General features: G+C 56.2%; 5 protein-coding genes across 5 annotated transcripts; all 5 read left to right on the top strand.

The window, feature by feature from the left end:
* Positions 1-491: 491 nt before the first annotated feature.
* Positions 492-6,134, top strand: JKF63_01738 (uncharacterized protein; the record flags this gene model as incomplete). Its single annotated transcript, XM_067897784.1, has 1 exon — positions 492-6,134. The coding sequence occupies one exon, from the start codon at positions 492-494 to the stop codon at positions 6,132-6,134; it is 5,643 nt and encodes a 1,880-aa protein (XP_067753941.1).
* Positions 6,135-7,631: 1,497 nt separating this feature from the next.
* On the top strand, positions 7,632-11,435 carry JKF63_01737 (uncharacterized protein; the record flags this gene model as incomplete). Its single annotated transcript, XM_067897783.1, has 1 exon — positions 7,632-11,435. The coding sequence occupies one exon, from the start codon at positions 7,632-7,634 to the stop codon at positions 11,433-11,435; it is 3,804 nt and encodes a 1,267-aa protein (XP_067753940.1).
* A 921-nt stretch (positions 11,436-12,356) lies between these two features.
* JKF63_01736 (uncharacterized protein) lies at positions 12,357-13,433 on the top strand (the record flags this gene model as incomplete). The annotated part of the gene is made up of 1 exon (XM_067897782.1): positions 12,357-13,433. The coding sequence occupies one exon, from the start codon at positions 12,357-12,359 to the stop codon at positions 13,431-13,433; it is 1,077 nt and encodes a 358-aa protein (XP_067753939.1).
* A 552-nt stretch (positions 13,434-13,985) lies between these two features.
* Positions 13,986-14,291, top strand: JKF63_01735 (uncharacterized protein; the record flags this gene model as incomplete). Its single annotated transcript, XM_067897781.1, has 1 exon — positions 13,986-14,291. One exon carries the CDS (start codon positions 13,986-13,988, stop codon positions 14,289-14,291), a length of 306 nt encoding a protein of 101 aa, XP_067753938.1.
* A 1,436-nt stretch (positions 14,292-15,727) lies between these two features.
* Positions 15,728-17,443, top strand: JKF63_01734 (uncharacterized protein; the record flags this gene model as incomplete). The annotated part of the gene is made up of 1 exon (XM_067897780.1): positions 15,728-17,443. The coding sequence occupies one exon, from the start codon at positions 15,728-15,730 to the stop codon at positions 17,441-17,443; it is 1,716 nt and encodes a 571-aa protein (XP_067753937.1).
* Positions 17,444-17,709: the final 266 nt, after the last annotated feature.

Below are 17,709 nucleotides of genomic sequence, written 5' to 3'. Positions count from 1 at the left end.
TCATGCGCGTGCCTCCCTTGCGACGAGCAGAGATGCGTTGAGCACAGGGTCTTGTATTTGTTTTGCATGCTCTTTCTGACTGTGGGGATGGGGCCGCGCGACGAGGAGACGTAACATTCCCTTGTTGCTCCCCACGAACTTACCTCGCTGCTCGACTAGACAAGCACTCGAAGGTCTATGGAAATATTCATCCACCACGTACAAACGCTTTCAAGAGAAAGTCTGCGGAAGCAGACTAGGTAAGGTGCCTCCGCTGATGATCGAAATGTAAAGTGAAAGAGGGGCTCGCTATCGAGGCGGCCTACCCAAGGATCATTACGTGCCCTAACCCCCATCACTGTTTCTCGCCGATGCCACTCATTCCTCACTTTCTGCCACACACACACACACACACAGGCGCACACACCGCCTAGAGAGACCCCCTGGCTTCCATAAAGGTCATTCACATCTTTGTTCAGTAGCACCGCTGCGTCGTCATGCTCATCCCTACGATGACGCACGCCCTGGCAAGTGGAGCGTATCTCTTTCTTGTGCTGCACCTGCTTTTTCTGCTGACAGTCGTGTGGCAGAACGCCATCGCCGCGAGTCTTCTGCTCTCCTTCTTCTTGTTCTCTTGTCTCCAGTCAGTGGCGTTGGGCGTGCTGGAAGCGAAACCGCAGCACCAGCCCCAGCACGAGCATCTGAACGCTGAGCCTGGGGACGTCGCGTTGTTGGCCACCGAAGTGACCGGCAGTGCAAAGGGGCTCGTGGCACCAGGGTGCGCTACACCGGAGCTGCCTGCATCTGACAGTCACCATGCATCTTACAGCGTCTGGGCACCACCAACGCCACGTGAAGAACGCGGCTCTGCATCCAACGAGATTTGTGGGAAGCGCTTTCGTCATCCCTCGTCATGTGACATCGATCCCCCTAGTAACAGCTCTCAACACGGGCCTTGCTTAGATGCGGGTGACATCTCCCTCATCGATCTCCACTCCCCTCCTCGCGATGCCGTCGACGACACGCTCATCTATTCAGCCTCTGGATTGGGAAAGCGGAGCTCTGAGAAAACAACCGCAAAAAACGTGCGCACTGGAGGTCACCAAGACGACACGCAAGCGGAGGTGATTCACGTAAGGGGTGATGCATCGGTTCCCTCGTCTCGGGTCCACGCGACCCTTTTTTATTTATCCCCGCGCACCGAGTGGGTGTTTGCGGCGGCACTGAGCAGTCTCGTCACTGCGTGTGCGGCGGGCATCCTGTTCGGGATTCTCTACTCGTCAAGCGCAGATGACGCGGTGTCCGCTGGCTCTGTCTTTCCAGGTTGGGCCACGACGCCTGCTGCCAAGTCGCTCCTTGCCGTGTCCGTGGGTGTTCAGGTGGACCGCCCAGACTCAAAGCTTTGTTTTGGTTGCACAACCGCTTGTCTGGCGTTCGTGAGTTTGACAAGCTGGTGCTTGCTTCTCAGCCGGGCGCTGGGTCGCTGTGCGCACCGATCCCACGCCCTGGCAACGTTGATGACGGCGGGTGCGCGAGTGACCAGCACCTCAACGTGGTCGCGCGTGCAAGTGGGATGGAACACGGCCCTGCGACTTCTAGCTAGCTTCTTCACGTCTGCACCGTACTCCTTGGTGTGGGTAGGCGTCGCAGGTGTTGGGCAAGGCACCGTTCTCGGGCTGCTTTCCCTCTCTCTGGTGATGGTGGTGGTGGTGGCGGTGGTGCTACCCCTCTCATCGCGTGTTGAGCCGATGCAACGAAAGCAAAGAGATGGATCCCGTCAACGGTGGTGGACCCTTTACGCTTGCTTGCTGCTGTGTCTTTGGGGAGTGCAAACGGTTGTGCTGCTGCCACCAGTGCAGCACTCGCTCAAAGCGTCACGCGTGTGGTCCGGATACAGCCGCTGGCTTGATGCTGTCGGCGCAGTATCAACAGCACCCCAGCACTCAAGCCTGCGCTGGCGTATCGTTCAGGCCATTGGGCTGTGGTGGGCGGGCATGGAGCTGATGTGCTACCACGCTGCCAGCCACGCGACCCCTACTGTAGGACTCTTCGAAAATGGATGGGTGCGACGCGAACTTCTCCTGCGAGGATTCGCGCAGAAAGATGAAACTGAGTGGACACGTGCCATCAACCGCCAGCGTGCAGCGCACCGAAAACTGCAGCAGCTTCGACTTGAACGCGAATCCTACTCTCCTCCGTCGTCTCGAAGCCTTGGCGACGATCAGCGGCGACGCACTCGCACACACCAACAGCAAGGTGCACAGTGGAGTGGGAATCCGCCACGCGCCCAACGCGGCGCTCCATACATGAACGGACACGCACCGTTTGGCAGCAACGTCAGTTATTGCTGCTGCCTGGACAGAGAAGACTCGCAGCCCCCGTCGCCCTACGTCGCTGGGGGCCGCAGCGACGGGCATCAGAGCAACCCGACCTTCCTACGCAGGGAATTCCTCCCTTCGAAGGAGGAACGTGTGGACAGGCGCGGCACTTGTTGGACCACTGATGCAGCGAGTGCAATTCATCCCCACTCGAACTCCTCCATCTGTGGCTGCTTCTCAGGGCGGTATGCACAGTGGCAGTGCTCTGAGATCGCTTCTGCCCATCCAAGTCCAGCGAGTGGGGAGGGCGAGCCTGAAGTTGTGCTCATCACTGCAACAGCAGCCGTGGTGCTGGGCGATAGCGCGGCCGAGCGGCTGAAACGTGACGATGCGGGAGTGGAGCCGTCGCTGTGCGCGTGTCAGGGAGCTGCACAGGCGCAGTCACCAAGTCCCGTTAGGTGCGTTGGGGAGGGAGACGAGGGCGACAAGAACATCCGACATGGCGGCAGTGGGGCGTACCGGAACAAAGAGCACCGCGCGCATCGATGGAGCGCATCTTGGTCGCACTCGAGTGCACACTCCCCATTTGTCTTTTCTGTTACCGCATCAGGTCACCGCGCGGGTCACTCGAGATTGCATGGGACCATCTACGCAAAGGCCTCGCCGTGTCGGAGCGGTGGCAGTGGTTCTTACTCCACTGGACAGCGGCCATCGATGGCTCACAGCGTATTCGCCAATGCATCTGTGGTCGACCGTGGGCCACCGTTCGAGGAGGAAGCGACGCACCCACGCCCAGCTTTTCCGCCTGAAGAGCCAGCACATCCCGATGAGATACGATCTGAGCAGACGTCAGTGTCACCCAGGTCACTGAGCGCAAAGACAAAGCATAGGGGCGCCGATACTCAACCGCCTTTGCCATCGTCGCTGGGGTCTCTCTGTAGAAAAGCCCGACTGTTCACACATAGGGTGGTGGGGCTGATAAGGATCTATTTGCAGCACCATACAGTTCCTCTTCCAGTCCAAGTGGACATGGCTGCCGACAAAGGCGCGACTGGTGCACAAGTCGACGCAGCGCAGCCCCATCAAGGACGACACCCTCGGCACAACGAAGACGTTGACCACCGCCCACATCCAGCCCACGCATCACAGGCGCCGTCCACAGCTGCAAACGGGGTCACGCCGGCGCTCGGCACCCTTGTGGATGCACCTCTGTCCAAGACAGCGAAGCGCGAAGCCGTGCGCGTTGTTTCCCTATGGGGAATGCTGAAACTGTATCTGATGCTGAACTGGTCGGGTGTCTGTGCACTGCTCATGTTGATCGACTTCGCGGTGTGTGGTACTGTCGTCAACCTTTTGCCGTCCTTCGTCAGCATTGCGTACCTGCTGCTGCAGCGACCGTGGCCGCCATTGTGGTTCTTGCGTGCGCAGGTGCTCTACTCCATTTTGTCCTTGCTCGTCAAGGGCGCTGTGCGCGTGTACCTCCTTACCATGACGTCATATGTGAGTCTGACCACCTGCCGCTGGCTCGGCTTGGTGCTGCCTCGCGTTGACGTGACCGCACCATCGGCGCTGGTGGTATCCTCGATGTCCCCGTCGTCGTCCGCCGGGTCTAGAGACTATTTTCACCCCCACATGTGGATGGATCTCGTCTTGAATGGAAGCGTCGTTGCAGCTGTTTCCATTCAGTGGGTCATTGTCTACCCTGACCACTTCTTCCTCTGGAATCACAGGCGTGAGGCGGCAGCAAGCGTGTTGACATCTACCCTCACTTCGCCGGAGAATGCCAGCCTGCCCGCTCGCGAGGCACGTCAGGACAAACTGCGCCGAGGTGTGGCGAAGCTGTGGCGAAACTGCAAACGTCGTGTACGCCGCTGGAACGAACATCGCTGCGGCGCCGGTTCCGATTACTACGCCGTTCAACTCTTCTTTGATGGCCTCTCCCTCGTACTCTTTGGCTGCGCCTATTACGCAATTGTGCCAGCGGACACCGCCATCTCTGAAGGCAACCTGCTCTACGCCGTTCAGCAAAACCGCCTGCCAGGTATCTTTGTGGCAACCGCGCTGGCGCTCGTTGTTGTTCTTTTCCTAGAGCGTATCATCTACGTGCTGCAATCCCTCGTCGCCAAGTACGTGCTGCATTTATTCTTGGCCCTTGCTTACCATGCGCTCTACGTGATCTGGCGCACCACGCAGAATGGTAAGGAAGGCAGCAGAACGATGACCTCGGTCGCCGCCACGGCGTCGGTTTCCCTTCTGCTCGCGGCGAAGCTCGCCTCTCTTTGGTGTAGCTGTCTGCAACTGCGTGACGGTTACGCGCTGCATCGCTTGCATGATGCCTTCACAATCAAGACCGATCTTCTTCATTGGCTCGGCAACGTGACGTTTCGCGCTGTGCCGTTTCTGATGGAGCTGCGTGTTCTCCTCGATTGGTCGTTCAGCGCAACAACTTTGAAAGTGCAGCATTGGTTGCTTCTGGAGGACATTCATCACACTGTGTATCGGCGCTACGTTGACATCCATGACCTGCACTCTACAAGCCGCCACCAAGGACGCCGCTTTCCCTACCTGGTGCGCTTCTATCAAGGTGTTCTCGGGTTTACGATAATTCTGTTTGTGCTTTTCTTCCCTCTTTTTTGGTACTCGACGTTCAGCCCGCAAGTGCGTGCGAGCCGCGTCACAACCTGGACGACGGAGGTGGCCTTTTCGGGAATGTTATCTGCGCCGCTGTTTAGCGCCGACGCCACCACACGTCCGTCTAGCTTTGACGCAGCAGCGACGCTTTCGCCTGGTGGTGCCAGGGTGAGTGCAATCAGCTTCTTGCGCTTTGCCGCCGTCACAGACACTTGGCAAACGATGCATGTCGCCGCGTGCAGCACACGGATGTGGTCCTACACACCAAGAGCTCTCCAGGAAATAGTTGACCAACTCGACACAAAAACAGAGGTGGCTACTCTCACTCTGCGTAACCGCCTCACGCGTGATGGTACGAGGGAGGCTTCAATGACGACATTCGACTTTCAAGAGTCGTTCACACTTCCACCAGCCTCAATTACCGCTCTCAGTGATGCGCTCAAAGCATGGAGGACTGCAGATGAAGCCGACTCGGCGGGCGCACCAAACCACCGAAAAGGTGTGCGCGACCCCCTCGAGGTGTCATTACCCTTCGAGTACACACCGTATGTGCTAAATACTGGAATGGGCGTCTCACTGTTGTCAAGCACAACATTGAGAAGAGCAAGCTGCGTATTGACTCTACACCACGTGGGGCGATTCCGTGGGTTCACCTGCGTAGAATGCGTTAATGATGGTCAAAACAGCACTTCCGCGACGACCCTTGGAGCTGATACATCCATCGTCCCTGCGCACTCACCGAACGTTGCGTCCATGGCGGGTGCAAACAAAAAGCTAACCCCGCTGACATTCGTGGTCGCGTCAAACGATGTGGCGACGGTGCACAGCAGCTTCTCGCTGATCCCCAGCGTCGGTATAATTGCGCTCTACACAAGCTTTGTATTGGTGATGAGCAGCTGCATCCGCAACTACTTTTCTGGCGACGCACACCGGGTTGTACTCTTGCAGCTAGCCAATCCAGAACCAGTAGCGGAGCTGCTGCGATACCTCTACCTCGCCCGCTCCTCCGCCAACAACGGGCAAACAGGTGACTTGGTCCTGGAGCAGCTTCTCTTCCTGGAGCTGCTAGACCTCCTCCGCTCACCGGAGCGTCTACTGCGACTGGGTGGTCGTCGAGTCGATGACTACGTCGATTCGACGTACCGGCAAGCGCTCTTCGACGCGGCTAGGCACCCGTTTTCGTTGTCGGGTAATCATAGGGGCTAGCTAGACCGCCCTGTATCCTCAGAATTCTTTTCTTCTTGCTCTGGTGTCGAGTCTTTTTTTGTTTTTTTTTTCTGCTGAGATGCTCTGAGACGCCCTGTTGTGGGGGGGGAGTATCACAGCATCCCCCACTTCCTCTCTCACGTAAGCGCTCTCGGGTTACCGCACTGGATCTGGTGTCTGTACGCGCACGGCTTCCTGTTGACCGCTTGTCTCAACATGAGCGTGGTTTTGTTTTTCGCCACGTCGTGATGATGCAGCACGTCGACACAACGAATGCGAGGGAAACAAAAGAGGGAGTACACACACGTGCACACGAACCCCTCTCGCTTATTCTCTATATTTCGCTGCCTCTTCCAGAATGTTGCCTCGCTTTTTTTTTTCCGCGCTGCAGGAGTACCCGTCCTCCTCTATTTTACTCTCTTCTCATTCTCCTACTCTCGCACACTCCCTCTTCATTCTTTTATTATGATCGGATTTGTACGCTTCTCTCCTCTCCCCCTTTTTTCTCCTCTCCTCTTTGTACATGCCTGTTAGTAGCAACCATGCACAGTCGCTGCCTTCTGGTTGCAGGTTCATTTGTTTTTTTTTTCTGATGCCTTTGTACCCTCCACCTCTTTCGCTTTGCCTGTGTAAGTGCGCGCGTTAATCCTCCGCTGCCCAAAGCGCCTCTGTCATTACCTCTTCAGTGCCGTATCGATGTGTGCGTGTGTATTCAATATATTCTCGGCGCTGTTGCTCCTGACGACTTGAACGAAGTGGGGACCGACCTCTCCTCTTCCTTTTTTTTTGTGTTCCTACTCCCCGCCTCCTGCCTCAATCCTTGATGGCCGCAAAACGTGAATGATGTTTAAACGGTTTATGGGGGGGGGGGGGGGCAACACCGCACGCTTCACGTCTCCACTGTCTCCAGAATTCCCTTATTTTTGCCTTGCCCCCCCCCCTCCCCTTGTACCACCACCACGCTGGCCTACTTCCCCTGTGTTCCTTCTGTTCAGCTGGCCAAGTGAGAAAGCCAGAAAAAAAATACCGCCGACCACTCACTAAGGACACACAGCAGCAGGCAAAGCAACCGAGGAAATAACCACCAACATCAAAGGGGGCTTTTCGGCAGAACAATGTAACCTCGTTCGGGGGGAAGGGGCAGGTACATCAACCTCCTCAGACTCCACACCTACCTCTCTCTCTTTTTCTCTGATCGGCAAGGCCTCTCTACATTTCTTCACCCGCTCCCCTCAGTACCCCACACCTCACTTTTTCAGGACAGATCCTCAGAAAGAGGAAGAGAAAGCGAAACAGACACCCCCCCCCTCCCATCCTCGGAGCAAAAGAGCAGCGGACCAGGCCTGCACCCTCCGCCTACGGACTCCCTCTTTTGCTTGTCCCTGGTAGGTGAGTGTGGGAGGGCTCATTTCCGAGCATTTCCCACATCATTTTTTTTTTTTGCAGAAACGTTCCGATCATCCTGATCTTGCGCGATTTGTGGTGCATCAGCTGGACATGGACCCTTTTCAGCGAACGGCCGATGCCACGAACCATGCCTTTCGCGTCGTGCCAATGACACACCTCACCACCACAGGCGGGTCCAACGGGCCGGGATCTGCCTGGGCTATTTCTAGTGCGGGTGTGTACTCCTCCTCTGTCAGTGGAGAACCGCTCCGTGGTGGTCCCACCGCAGGGGTCGCTCACAGCCACACTACTGCACAAGTACAGCCATGCCTTCTTCAGCCACTTGAGAGCGAAGAGATGTCACAGAATGTGCTGAAATGGCGTCAGTTCGGACTCCAGATTGGGGTGCCGTCTTCGTCGCAGTCTGCAGTGCCACTACCACAGCGCCAGCAGCCAAAGTGCGCCTCCTGCCATCGCCCCGACCAAAGCGCGTCTGCGACTTGTTCCGCTCCCCAACGTCAAAACTCGCGTCTCTGCGGTGCGGAAGAAAAGAGCGGATCCCAATTCCTACCCCGTCAGCGAGACAACACGGCCGCGGAGTCGACTCTTCTACCACATACTAGTCAAGGCAACGCCCACGTCTGTGCGTGGCCCACCGCCAACGCTCCCCCCGATACACGAGCTGTTGTGGTCTCAAGAAATGGAGACGAACTAGTCGTGACCAGCGATGGCAACGACGACGACGACGACGAGCACGGCGCGAGTCGCGGGAGGGCAGTGTGTCAACAATACACAGAGGAGACCTTGACACACAGAGCATTGCAGACCGGCATACCTGCCCTGGCGCCGGCTACGGCTCCAAGGCATACCCCCGACACCAGTGACGACGCCCGCACTGGCGCCACCCTTCAATTGCAGATAGAGCTGGGAAAGCTGGCGAAGAAGGTCCAAGAAAGCACTGAGGAACAAAGGTGTAAACCTCCGAAATGCAAGGACGACGGCAAAGCGTCCTGGTGGACAACGATGCGCTTTGGCGGCAAGAAGCGGAAGAGGGATGGGAAGACGACTCATCACAATGGCAACGAGGACGAAGTGGAGACCAGCGATGGCAGCAAACGGAACGAGACCGGCGCCGTCATCCAAGAACGGGGTGGTCTCAGCAGCGGCGCTCAATACAAGCCAAGAGCGCGGAAGCAATCTGGCTCTGGAACTGGCGCGACAACCGAAGCCCCTTTGGAGAGAGGAAAGCGCAAGACGGCGAAGCGAGGTGGAGGTGACGCAGTCTTCCCCGGCACCATGGATCCCCCTGGGTGTGCAAGGCCGGCCCCTCAGACGCTCTTTTCCCTGAACACTTCTCATGCTGTCAGGGGCTCGATGGCAGAGGTGCAGAGTGGACCCACCACGGCGGCCATGGCTTCCGTCCCGTATATATATCTTCAGTACTCGTCCGAGGGGCTCTTCAGCGACGTGCGACGTGCACTCAACGACCCAGATCGTATCCAAGCACCACCTCTCTTTGTTGGGGTTTCGGTCCTTAGTGGCAATAGCAGCCAGGCAGGTGAGCTTGCGGGCGTAGGGTGTAGCACGAACTTTACCTACCACAGAAGCGGTGCGAAGACGGCGAAGCGCCGCGCGTCGTGCGTTTTTTTCTCCCTCGACCCTACGCGCATCCATCAGCACATGGAGCTCGTTTTTGTACGGTGGAAAGAGAAGATGTACGCCCTGCCGGCGCAGACGGTTGGCCTGGCCTTTTTGTGTCGCATCCTGACGGAGCTACCCGGGGTAGAGCTCATCACTTTTAACGCGCAGGTTCTCCTGGTGGCGCTACTCGCGTACTGCAAGGGCACCCTGTGGTCGCACTGCATCAGTGACGTGCGCGTGATGGCGTGGATGGCTCAGCTGCACGTGGCAAGCGCTCTGTCGAAGACTCCGTCTGCTGTCACCGCTTTGGTGGGCGGAGGCTCCGCCGCGGTCGCAGACGGGACGAGTGACGCCGACATGAGTGTGCTTTGCGACTATGAGCAGCTGCTCCTGCACGTTTGTGGTGGGAAGCCGCTCCCGACAGTACAGCTGGAAACGGTGAATGACGCGCGGATCACTGCGCACGCAGCAAGCAGCTCTGCCGAAAGCACCAAAACTGCAGCAACGGCACCAGTGCCGCCTCTGACACCCGCACAGCGCCAGCTAGCCCAGCAAGTGTACTACTTGGCCACCGTGTACCGCAGTTTATATGGGCTTCTGGGCAGCAAAGGGCTCCTGCAGGCATTCCTGCGGCAGGAGAAGCGGATTGCACTGCTTCTGGCGCTTATGAAGTACAACGGCATGCGCGTCGATCTGCACGAAGTCCACCGCTACCAAATGAGCTGCGAGGCAGAGATGGCGCGGCAGCGCGCCCTTGCCAACAGTCTCGTTCCGGAGCTCGGCAAGGACTTCAACATACAGAGTCATGATCAATGCCGCAAGGCAATCTACGAAGTGCTTCAGCTGGGCAAGTACTCGCTGAAGCCCGGAAGTGGCGAAGCCGTCGGTGGCAATGGGCTCACAATCACCAAAGGGGGTCGACTGTCGACAGCAGAAGATACACTCCGTGCTCTCGCACATCATCACGAGTTTCCTGCGTGTTTGCTGCGCTATCGCAAGGTATCGAAGCTAATGCAGACATATATAGAGGGAATGATGAGCTATGCCGTGGTGCGCACTCAGACGCAAGCAAGCCTACCCCCTTGTTGCGACAACACTAGCACGGAGACAGAACCAGAGGGTGTCGGAGAAACACAGCAGCAGGTGCAAAACGGTGATGATCGCGTCGACACCGTGCCGCCGCCGAGGGAAGCGGTGGAGGTGAACGATGACAACCCGTTTGTGGATTGCTGGCTTCAGACGGGTAGCAGCGGACACAGCGCTAGCAGCACCGAGCCACCGCGAGCACGAAACCAAGGGAATGGCGATGAGGAAACGAATACGACGCTGACGGGCGAGGTGAAGCTGCCGGCGAGGGGGTACGCCACGCTACACCCGAATTTTCTGCAGGAGGGCACCGACACGGGACGGCTTTCCTGTGTCGAGCCAAACCTCCAGAATCTTCCGCGGAATGGTTTCACATCCTCCGTGGCAGACAACGACGCCGAGCAAGACAGTGAAGAGGACCTCTTGGGATTCCGCCGCTGCTTTGTTGCTGCTGACGGATTCGTGCTCTTGTCCATTGACTACCAACAGATTGAACTACGGGTTCTCGCGCACCTGTGCGGTGACACCGCACTCGTCAAGGCGCTGACAGCATCGACGGACATTCACAGAACCATTGCCGAGGTGGTCTTCAAGAAAAAACCCGTCAGCTCTGAGGAGCGCAGCCTGGCCAAGCGCGTCGTATTCGGTGTGCTCTACGGCGCCGGGCCCAAGACGCTCGCGACACATATGGGCGTGACGGTGGATCGAGCTCTTCACATCACCTCGTTGCTGAAAAACGCCTTTCCCGGCATTGACACGTATCACCGCCGCGTCATCGAGGAAAGCCGGGCCAATGGGTTCGTGCGCACTCTCAGCGGCCGCCTGCGGTACCTGCCGGACATCTGCAGCACTGTCCTCTCACGACGGTCACACGCGGAGAGGCAAGCCTTTAACAGCGCAGTGCAGGGTAGCGCCGCGGACGTCATGAAGATGGCGATGCTTGCGGTATCGAAGGAGATACTCCAGCGCTACCATCGCTCGGAAGTGTCTCTGCTTTCTCAGATTCACGACGAAATGGTCTTCATGGTACGCAAGGAGCTGCTGCAGAAAATGGTCAAGCTGGTGTCCTCGGCGATGTCGCACGCCATGCAACTGCTCGTACCGCTGAGTGTGACGGTCAAGTTTGGCACCTCACTGGGTAACTTGCAGGAATGGACCGTGGAACACGAACTCGGCCTGGAGGAGTGAATGCGGTCCCGCGTGCCGATGGGGCGCGCGCGCGCGCGCTTATGTTCGTGCATTTTCCGTGTGGGCGTGCAAAAAAAAAATGACAGAGCGAAAGGCAGGGGGGGGTGTGCACCCATTCCAGAACTAGCGAATTTGCTGCTGCTTGACTGCAAACCCACTCATCGCCTCGCGTGTGTGCGGCGGTAAACCCTTCTTCTCTGCAAGAGAGTGGCCACTGAGCGAGGCAGCACACACACGTACGCGCACATCTTTCTTTTTTTCTGTCGGGGGAAACTCGACCAGATGTGAATCCCTCCATATCGTTGAATGGGGTGGCGCTTCACAGACTATGAGCTATGTATCCACACCCTTCCCCTTCAGTGACGCCAGGAGCTCGGCAAGGGGGGGGGGGGGGGGGGGGCAGGCCCGGTGCAACCCAATATCCCCGTAGCTCTTTTTTTTTCCTTGATCTGCTTGCCCCTCCTTGTGCAGCTCCACCCAAACTCCTCCCCCCCCTCCTCCTCCTTCCCCTCTCACCTGCTTCCGCATCCATTGATTCGTCATTATTGCGTCCTCTGGACCAACACATAAGAGACGTACACTCGTACCTCAGCACGGCTCTGCTGACACGGTTGCGTCTGGTTGCTCCTCTGTCAAGTACATACGCCCATCGGCCTGCATTATTGCCCACAATCTCGTTTGACCACCGCCTTCATCGACAGTGTTCACTTTCCATCATACACGCACATAGACACACACACACACACACAGACGCATACTCCCCTAAGCAAGTGCCATCATTGTTGTTGTTGTTGTTTTGTGTGTGTGTGTGGTGGGTGGGGTGGGTGCGGGAGAGAGAGAGATTCAATCAGTTTTAAGGCCCTCCTCTACAGCGGTGGTACGGAAAAAAAAAAAACACACCTGCGCCCCGTTGACATCGAAATGCACACCACCACTTCTCTGTGGCAGCAAGCCTCCGCTGCGGGACTCAAGTCGCTCTGCTCCGTGGTAGCCATTGGGCTGCGTCAAGAAATTGACCCCCATTGGCCACTCCCTCTTCCAGCCCCGCTGCCGAGGAACAAAGAGAGGCACACATTGGTGCTGGATATTGACGAAACGCTCATTCACACGTACGGCATGAGCCACCACGACAACAGCAAAGACCAACGATTCGACACAGCACTTCAGGGTATCGCCCTCGTCAACTACCATGCGTTGCTTCGCCCGCATCTGAAGGAGTTTCTGGAGGAGGTGAACCAACTCTTCGAAGTGGTCTTTTGGACCGCAGGGACCGCCTCCTACTGTTGTGCTGTGCTTGATGCGCTCGAGCAGCAAGTGATGCAACTGCCGCGCTCCTTCTACAGTCACGTGGAGTTGGCCAAGGAAAGTCAGAAGAAGAGCAGCAGCACAAACCACACCAACTTCTATGCCCTCTCGCGCACACAGACACTGGAGCAGCAAGGGTACATGAAGTACCTTCCGATGTTGGGGCGAAAGATGAACAGTGTCGTGATGCTGGATGACAATGTGCGCAGCTTCCCCCTCACGCCACGCAACGGCATTCGCATTGACGCTTTCGACCCCGATGATCGTGTGTTGCAACGCTACATGCTCGCCTTGCGCCAGGCCCAGGAAGGGAATCCTCAGGAAGTGGAAGACTCGCTGCACAAAGCACTGCAGCAGGGACAGCAAGAAGTGGCTCGCCTAGAGAAGGATCGGGCCTTGCTGGATATACTGCCGGTTCTGCGCGCTGTAGCTCAGGTACCCTTCGGCCAGGACGTGACGAAGGAGCTAGACCACTGGCGTGACCTCGATTATGTCCGCTGCGACGACTTTATGGAAACCATGAATGTGCGCTCCGCGGTGCGGCAGCAGATCCTCGGCACCACGCTGCCAAAGCGGCGCGACACACCGATTCCAGCGCAGAAGCTGAGTATCATGAACAGCGGCTTTGTGGAGTCAGCGCGTGCAGAGATGACGCTGCACCACGCTCGCGGCGCTCGCACCTCCAAGCTGTAGCCCCCCCCCCCCCCGCAGGCTAACAGCCGAGCAGAGAGGTGAGCCAAAGTGGAACTCTCATGTCGCGCCCCCACCCCCGGCGTTGTTCTACGTCTCTACCCCATCCCACCCCACAATGCGGGTATGCCCACTTGTTTGATATAGGTTCTTGTGGTTGCGTTTTCTTTTTTTCGCATGGTCAAAAGAATTTGTTTTTGCCCAGCATCACCATGACACGCACAACTATGACATCGCAGTGCCGCTTTTTTAATTACAACCTCCCCCGTGTCCCAAACAAGCGAACACGTGGTCCGACAATAATGGGAATTATTCATCCCCCCCCCCCTCCATTAAAAAAAAATCTGCGGCAACGGTGCGTGTTTTCCACGACAATGCATGGCCTCCTGGCCCTCGGCATCAGGTGTTCTCCAGCGTGACTCGTTGGCGGCACACACACACACACACAGACCTTCACTCGTTCTGTCTTGTCACTTTTCCCACATAATAGCTACCCGAAGCAAATAATGTCCTGGTTGCGTATCACATAGATTGAAGCCCAATCGCGTTGCCTCGATGGAGTTGAAGAAAGTTGACCACCTCCTCGAGGAGCTGACCGCGCTACTCGGTTCGTTACCCCGTGCCGGTGACGACGACGCCGCCGCCGTTCAACCGGCAATTCTTAACGCTGTTGCGGACTATGTCGAAGGAGTTGACCCAACCAGTGCGGCCCTCGACCTGCTCCAAGAGGCCCTCGAAGCCGCCACCGACAAAGATAAGAACACCCTCAAGCAGCGCATGAAAGCAGCAGGTTGCAGTCGCGCCTTACAACTTCTGCGCGACACCATCCAGCAGGCAACACCCACACACCCTAACACGTAAGAGCCCAGAGTGCGTGGGTGATTTTGTACTCCGGCCCCCCCCCCCCGAACAACAACAACAAAAAACGGGACAACACCAAACAAGCAAGCAGCCCCGCCACAGGGATGACAGCGAACACCACCCAAGAGAAACATTCCTGCGCCCCAGTGGGGGTGCGCGTTTTGACGGTGTTCTGCTAGCTGTCACCCCCAACGTCGAGATACCGCGGCTGACTGCGATGGCGTCGACTCAGGCTCTCGCAAGCATTTGCAAAAAAAACGCTGGATTTTTCCTGCTAGGCATTCAGACTGTAGCGCTGAGAATCTCCGATCCAACAACGGAGAACAGCGAAACCCCACCGGAGAAGGCCTTCCGGCAAACCAAGACAAGGCACTCCTAGAAGAACAGCGCACATTTGTGAAAGAAACCCTGCTTCAGTAACGCGGGCGAACTCTAGCAAGTTCATTCCGTGCGCGGGTGCAGCTACAGATACCGGCGAAAACAACAACAGCACGAGAATGTGGAAGTTGCAGTTAAGCAGCTTGTCGATCTCTCGCATCGCACGGCTGTGGTCGCTGCCCCCCCCCCACACACACACACACACGCGACAGTATAACCGAAGGACAGGACAAACATCACAACCGTATATAAGCTGTCCGTTACATCTACGTACACATCAAGAATGTATCACCGGGCTCTATACAGCGTGTCTGTTTGTGTTTGTGTTTGTTCGTAAAAGAAAAACGGCATTTCATCTTATTCGAACGCTGGAGATCTCTTCGCCGCTTTTCACGCCATGTCGAAATCCACTAGCCCCTGAAGACGGGCCCTCTTTCTGGAAGTATCTCTTCTGTCGTGCAACGTGTTTCTTCAGTCTCACCCCCCCCCCCCACTCCCACACTGTGTGGCAGGCCCTATGTGGGGTACGAAGCAGAAGTACACACGCCTTACACGAATGCGAACTCAATCATCTCGGCAGAACCTCTGCCTCAAACTCTGGCACCCTGCCGTCAATGTAGCCTTGCAGTTGCTTCGACTCTGCCGGTCTCCAAACAGTGCATCCCTCTCGTCGTGGCTCTGGTACTCATCGGTCAGCCGTGATGATCTGGTGAGGGGCCCTGGAGTTTCATCGACAATTTGCCCATGGTGTATATGATGCCATCTTGCTGAATGCCACAGAACACTCTGATGTTTCTGAGCTGTTGATGTAAGACCCTGTCAACAGCACAGGCGGTTTGGCGTTGACAGTGGGAGTACAAGCTTTTTGGCTTCACACCAGAGTGGGCACTTATCACTGATAACTGACGTGCAGGTATACCTCGAATCCAAAGACAAGTACAGCCAAGCGGGGGAGAGAAAATCGTGAAGCAGACTTTTTACCCTTCACTGTAAAAAAAAAAATAATCACCTATTCATGTTCTCTTACCTCTTCTCCTCCTTCAGTTGCAGCAGGCCAAATGAACACTATAACATCGAGCGCAGTCACCACGAGGCTGTGTGGCGTTTTCGTGCCGCATACTGAGGCCTGGTTGTCCTTTGGAGAGTGCATGTGGATAGAAATGATGCAGACACTGCGTCAACAGCCTCCGCACCTGAGGATTATAGGCTTCGACTCGGAGTGGTTCATGAAGTCACCTCTCTCAGTTGTCCAGTTTGCGACATCCAGCCACTGCTTTGTGCTTCATATCGCCTTTTTCGATGGAAGATTGCTCCCTGCAGCGGTGATTGAGGCGCTTTGCGACCCGGGGATCATAAAATGTGGTGTTGGCATAAAAAACGACATATCACGCATTCAAGAGGAGCAAGAGATCACACTCCAGAGTGTCCTTGACGTTGCTGAGTACAGCATCCTCTTACGCCTTCATAGCGGTCCGAAAACAAACCTAAAAGTACTTGCGGAGAGCGTGGCAAATTTAACGATCGAGAAGGACCAATGGATTACACGCAGCAACTGGGAGCTGCCGCTTTGGCAAAATCAGGTGAACTATGCGGCAGAGGACGCGCTAGCCTCCTATTTGGTTGGACGAGCGGTCATGATGAAAGCGTCGGAGGACTTTAACATGGATACAGGCTGCTTCGATGTTGCCGAATGGCTACATCGCACGGCGCCGATTGCGGTGATGGAGTTGAAAAAAATGCAGCGGAATTACGCAAATCAAGCAATGGAGGAAAGGGAAAAAACGGGCCCCCCGTCCGAGCGCAGCACCGCAAAGGTGTGTGTTTTGGATATGCAAGGAAACTTTTGTTTCGAGTGCTCGCGAGCAAGAGCCAAATTTTACCTGCTAGAAAAGAGCCTGGCAGTGTGCACAAAGCATGCAAAAGGCAAACGCCGCAGAGCCTTAGAGATACAGTTGCTGTTTGATCCAAAAGTAAAAATGCGGCTTTGCACGCATCATTCCTTGGGGAGCTGTGAGCTGCAGAACCAGTGTCCATTCGCCCACGGTTTGACGGAGCTCCATCCCGCTGCAGCCGCACTGATGGAGTCACAAGCGCCCAGCTGCGCTTGTTGTTTGGGCACCAAAGGACTCGTGCGTCACGCTATAACACCACCATCATTTCGAAAATTTATGCCGTTGCCACAACGAACCGCACAGATCGGCGACTTTCTCCCTGTATGCCAGCAATGTATGTCAGTTGTGCGCGTTTTGTACGAAAATGAAATGACAAGCTGCCACGCTGAGGCCAAGAAGTCAAACCGCAGCATCTGCAACCTCGGTGCGGTGGTAAAGTGCACCGCATATGCCCGCTTGCCCTTGGGTACTGCCCATCTAAAAAAAATACCGCCCCCCCGCAGCAAGGAGCTTCAGCAATTCGTAAATCAAAATTGGAGGAGTACCTTCTTCGAAGATTTCAACCCTGGCTTTGAAATAGGGGAGCCTGTGGTACAAAACACGGAGTTCCTGCGGCGGCTGGCGAAAATCGACCCCGGTGATGTGAGTGGTAAGGTGACCATGTCTATTCTCGTTGGCGATGACCAGGAGAAGGCGAGGCAGTTCAACCAACGCTGGCGTGACTGTTCCTTCGGTAAGTTTGGTATGATTGAGAAGAAGAGTAACCACATGACTAATGGTGACTGGAAAACCTACCGTCGTGGAAGTGCAGTGCCACTAGGTGATATCGACCACGACGCTACCTTACAGAGCGGGCCCTCCGACGCGAAAGTGAGTGTCTGAGTTAAATGTGCTGTGAACTTGGTATCGATAAAAAAAAACAAAAGTATTACCACATATTACCCAGCCGAAGCTACCGGCGTTGTGTAGAGGGTGCGCATCTGCTTTGCCTTTGTAACCAGGGGCAACGTGGAAGCACCGTTGCTACAGGTGAGCAGACACTTGCCATCATCGCCACACTTGCGTGACGCATCTTGTGTTCGCTGCGCCATCTTTACGCTTGAATGTTTCCCTTGCGTCATTCACGTTGATTCCCCTTCTCTCTCTCT

Source organism: Porcisia hertigi, chromosome 34 (assembly GCF_017918235.1).
Source record: "Porcisia hertigi strain C119 chromosome 34, whole genome shotgun sequence".
Lineage (NCBI taxonomy): Eukaryota > Euglenozoa > Kinetoplastea > Trypanosomatida > Trypanosomatidae > Porcisia > Porcisia hertigi.
This window is presented reverse-complemented; position numbering and strand designations above follow the sequence as displayed.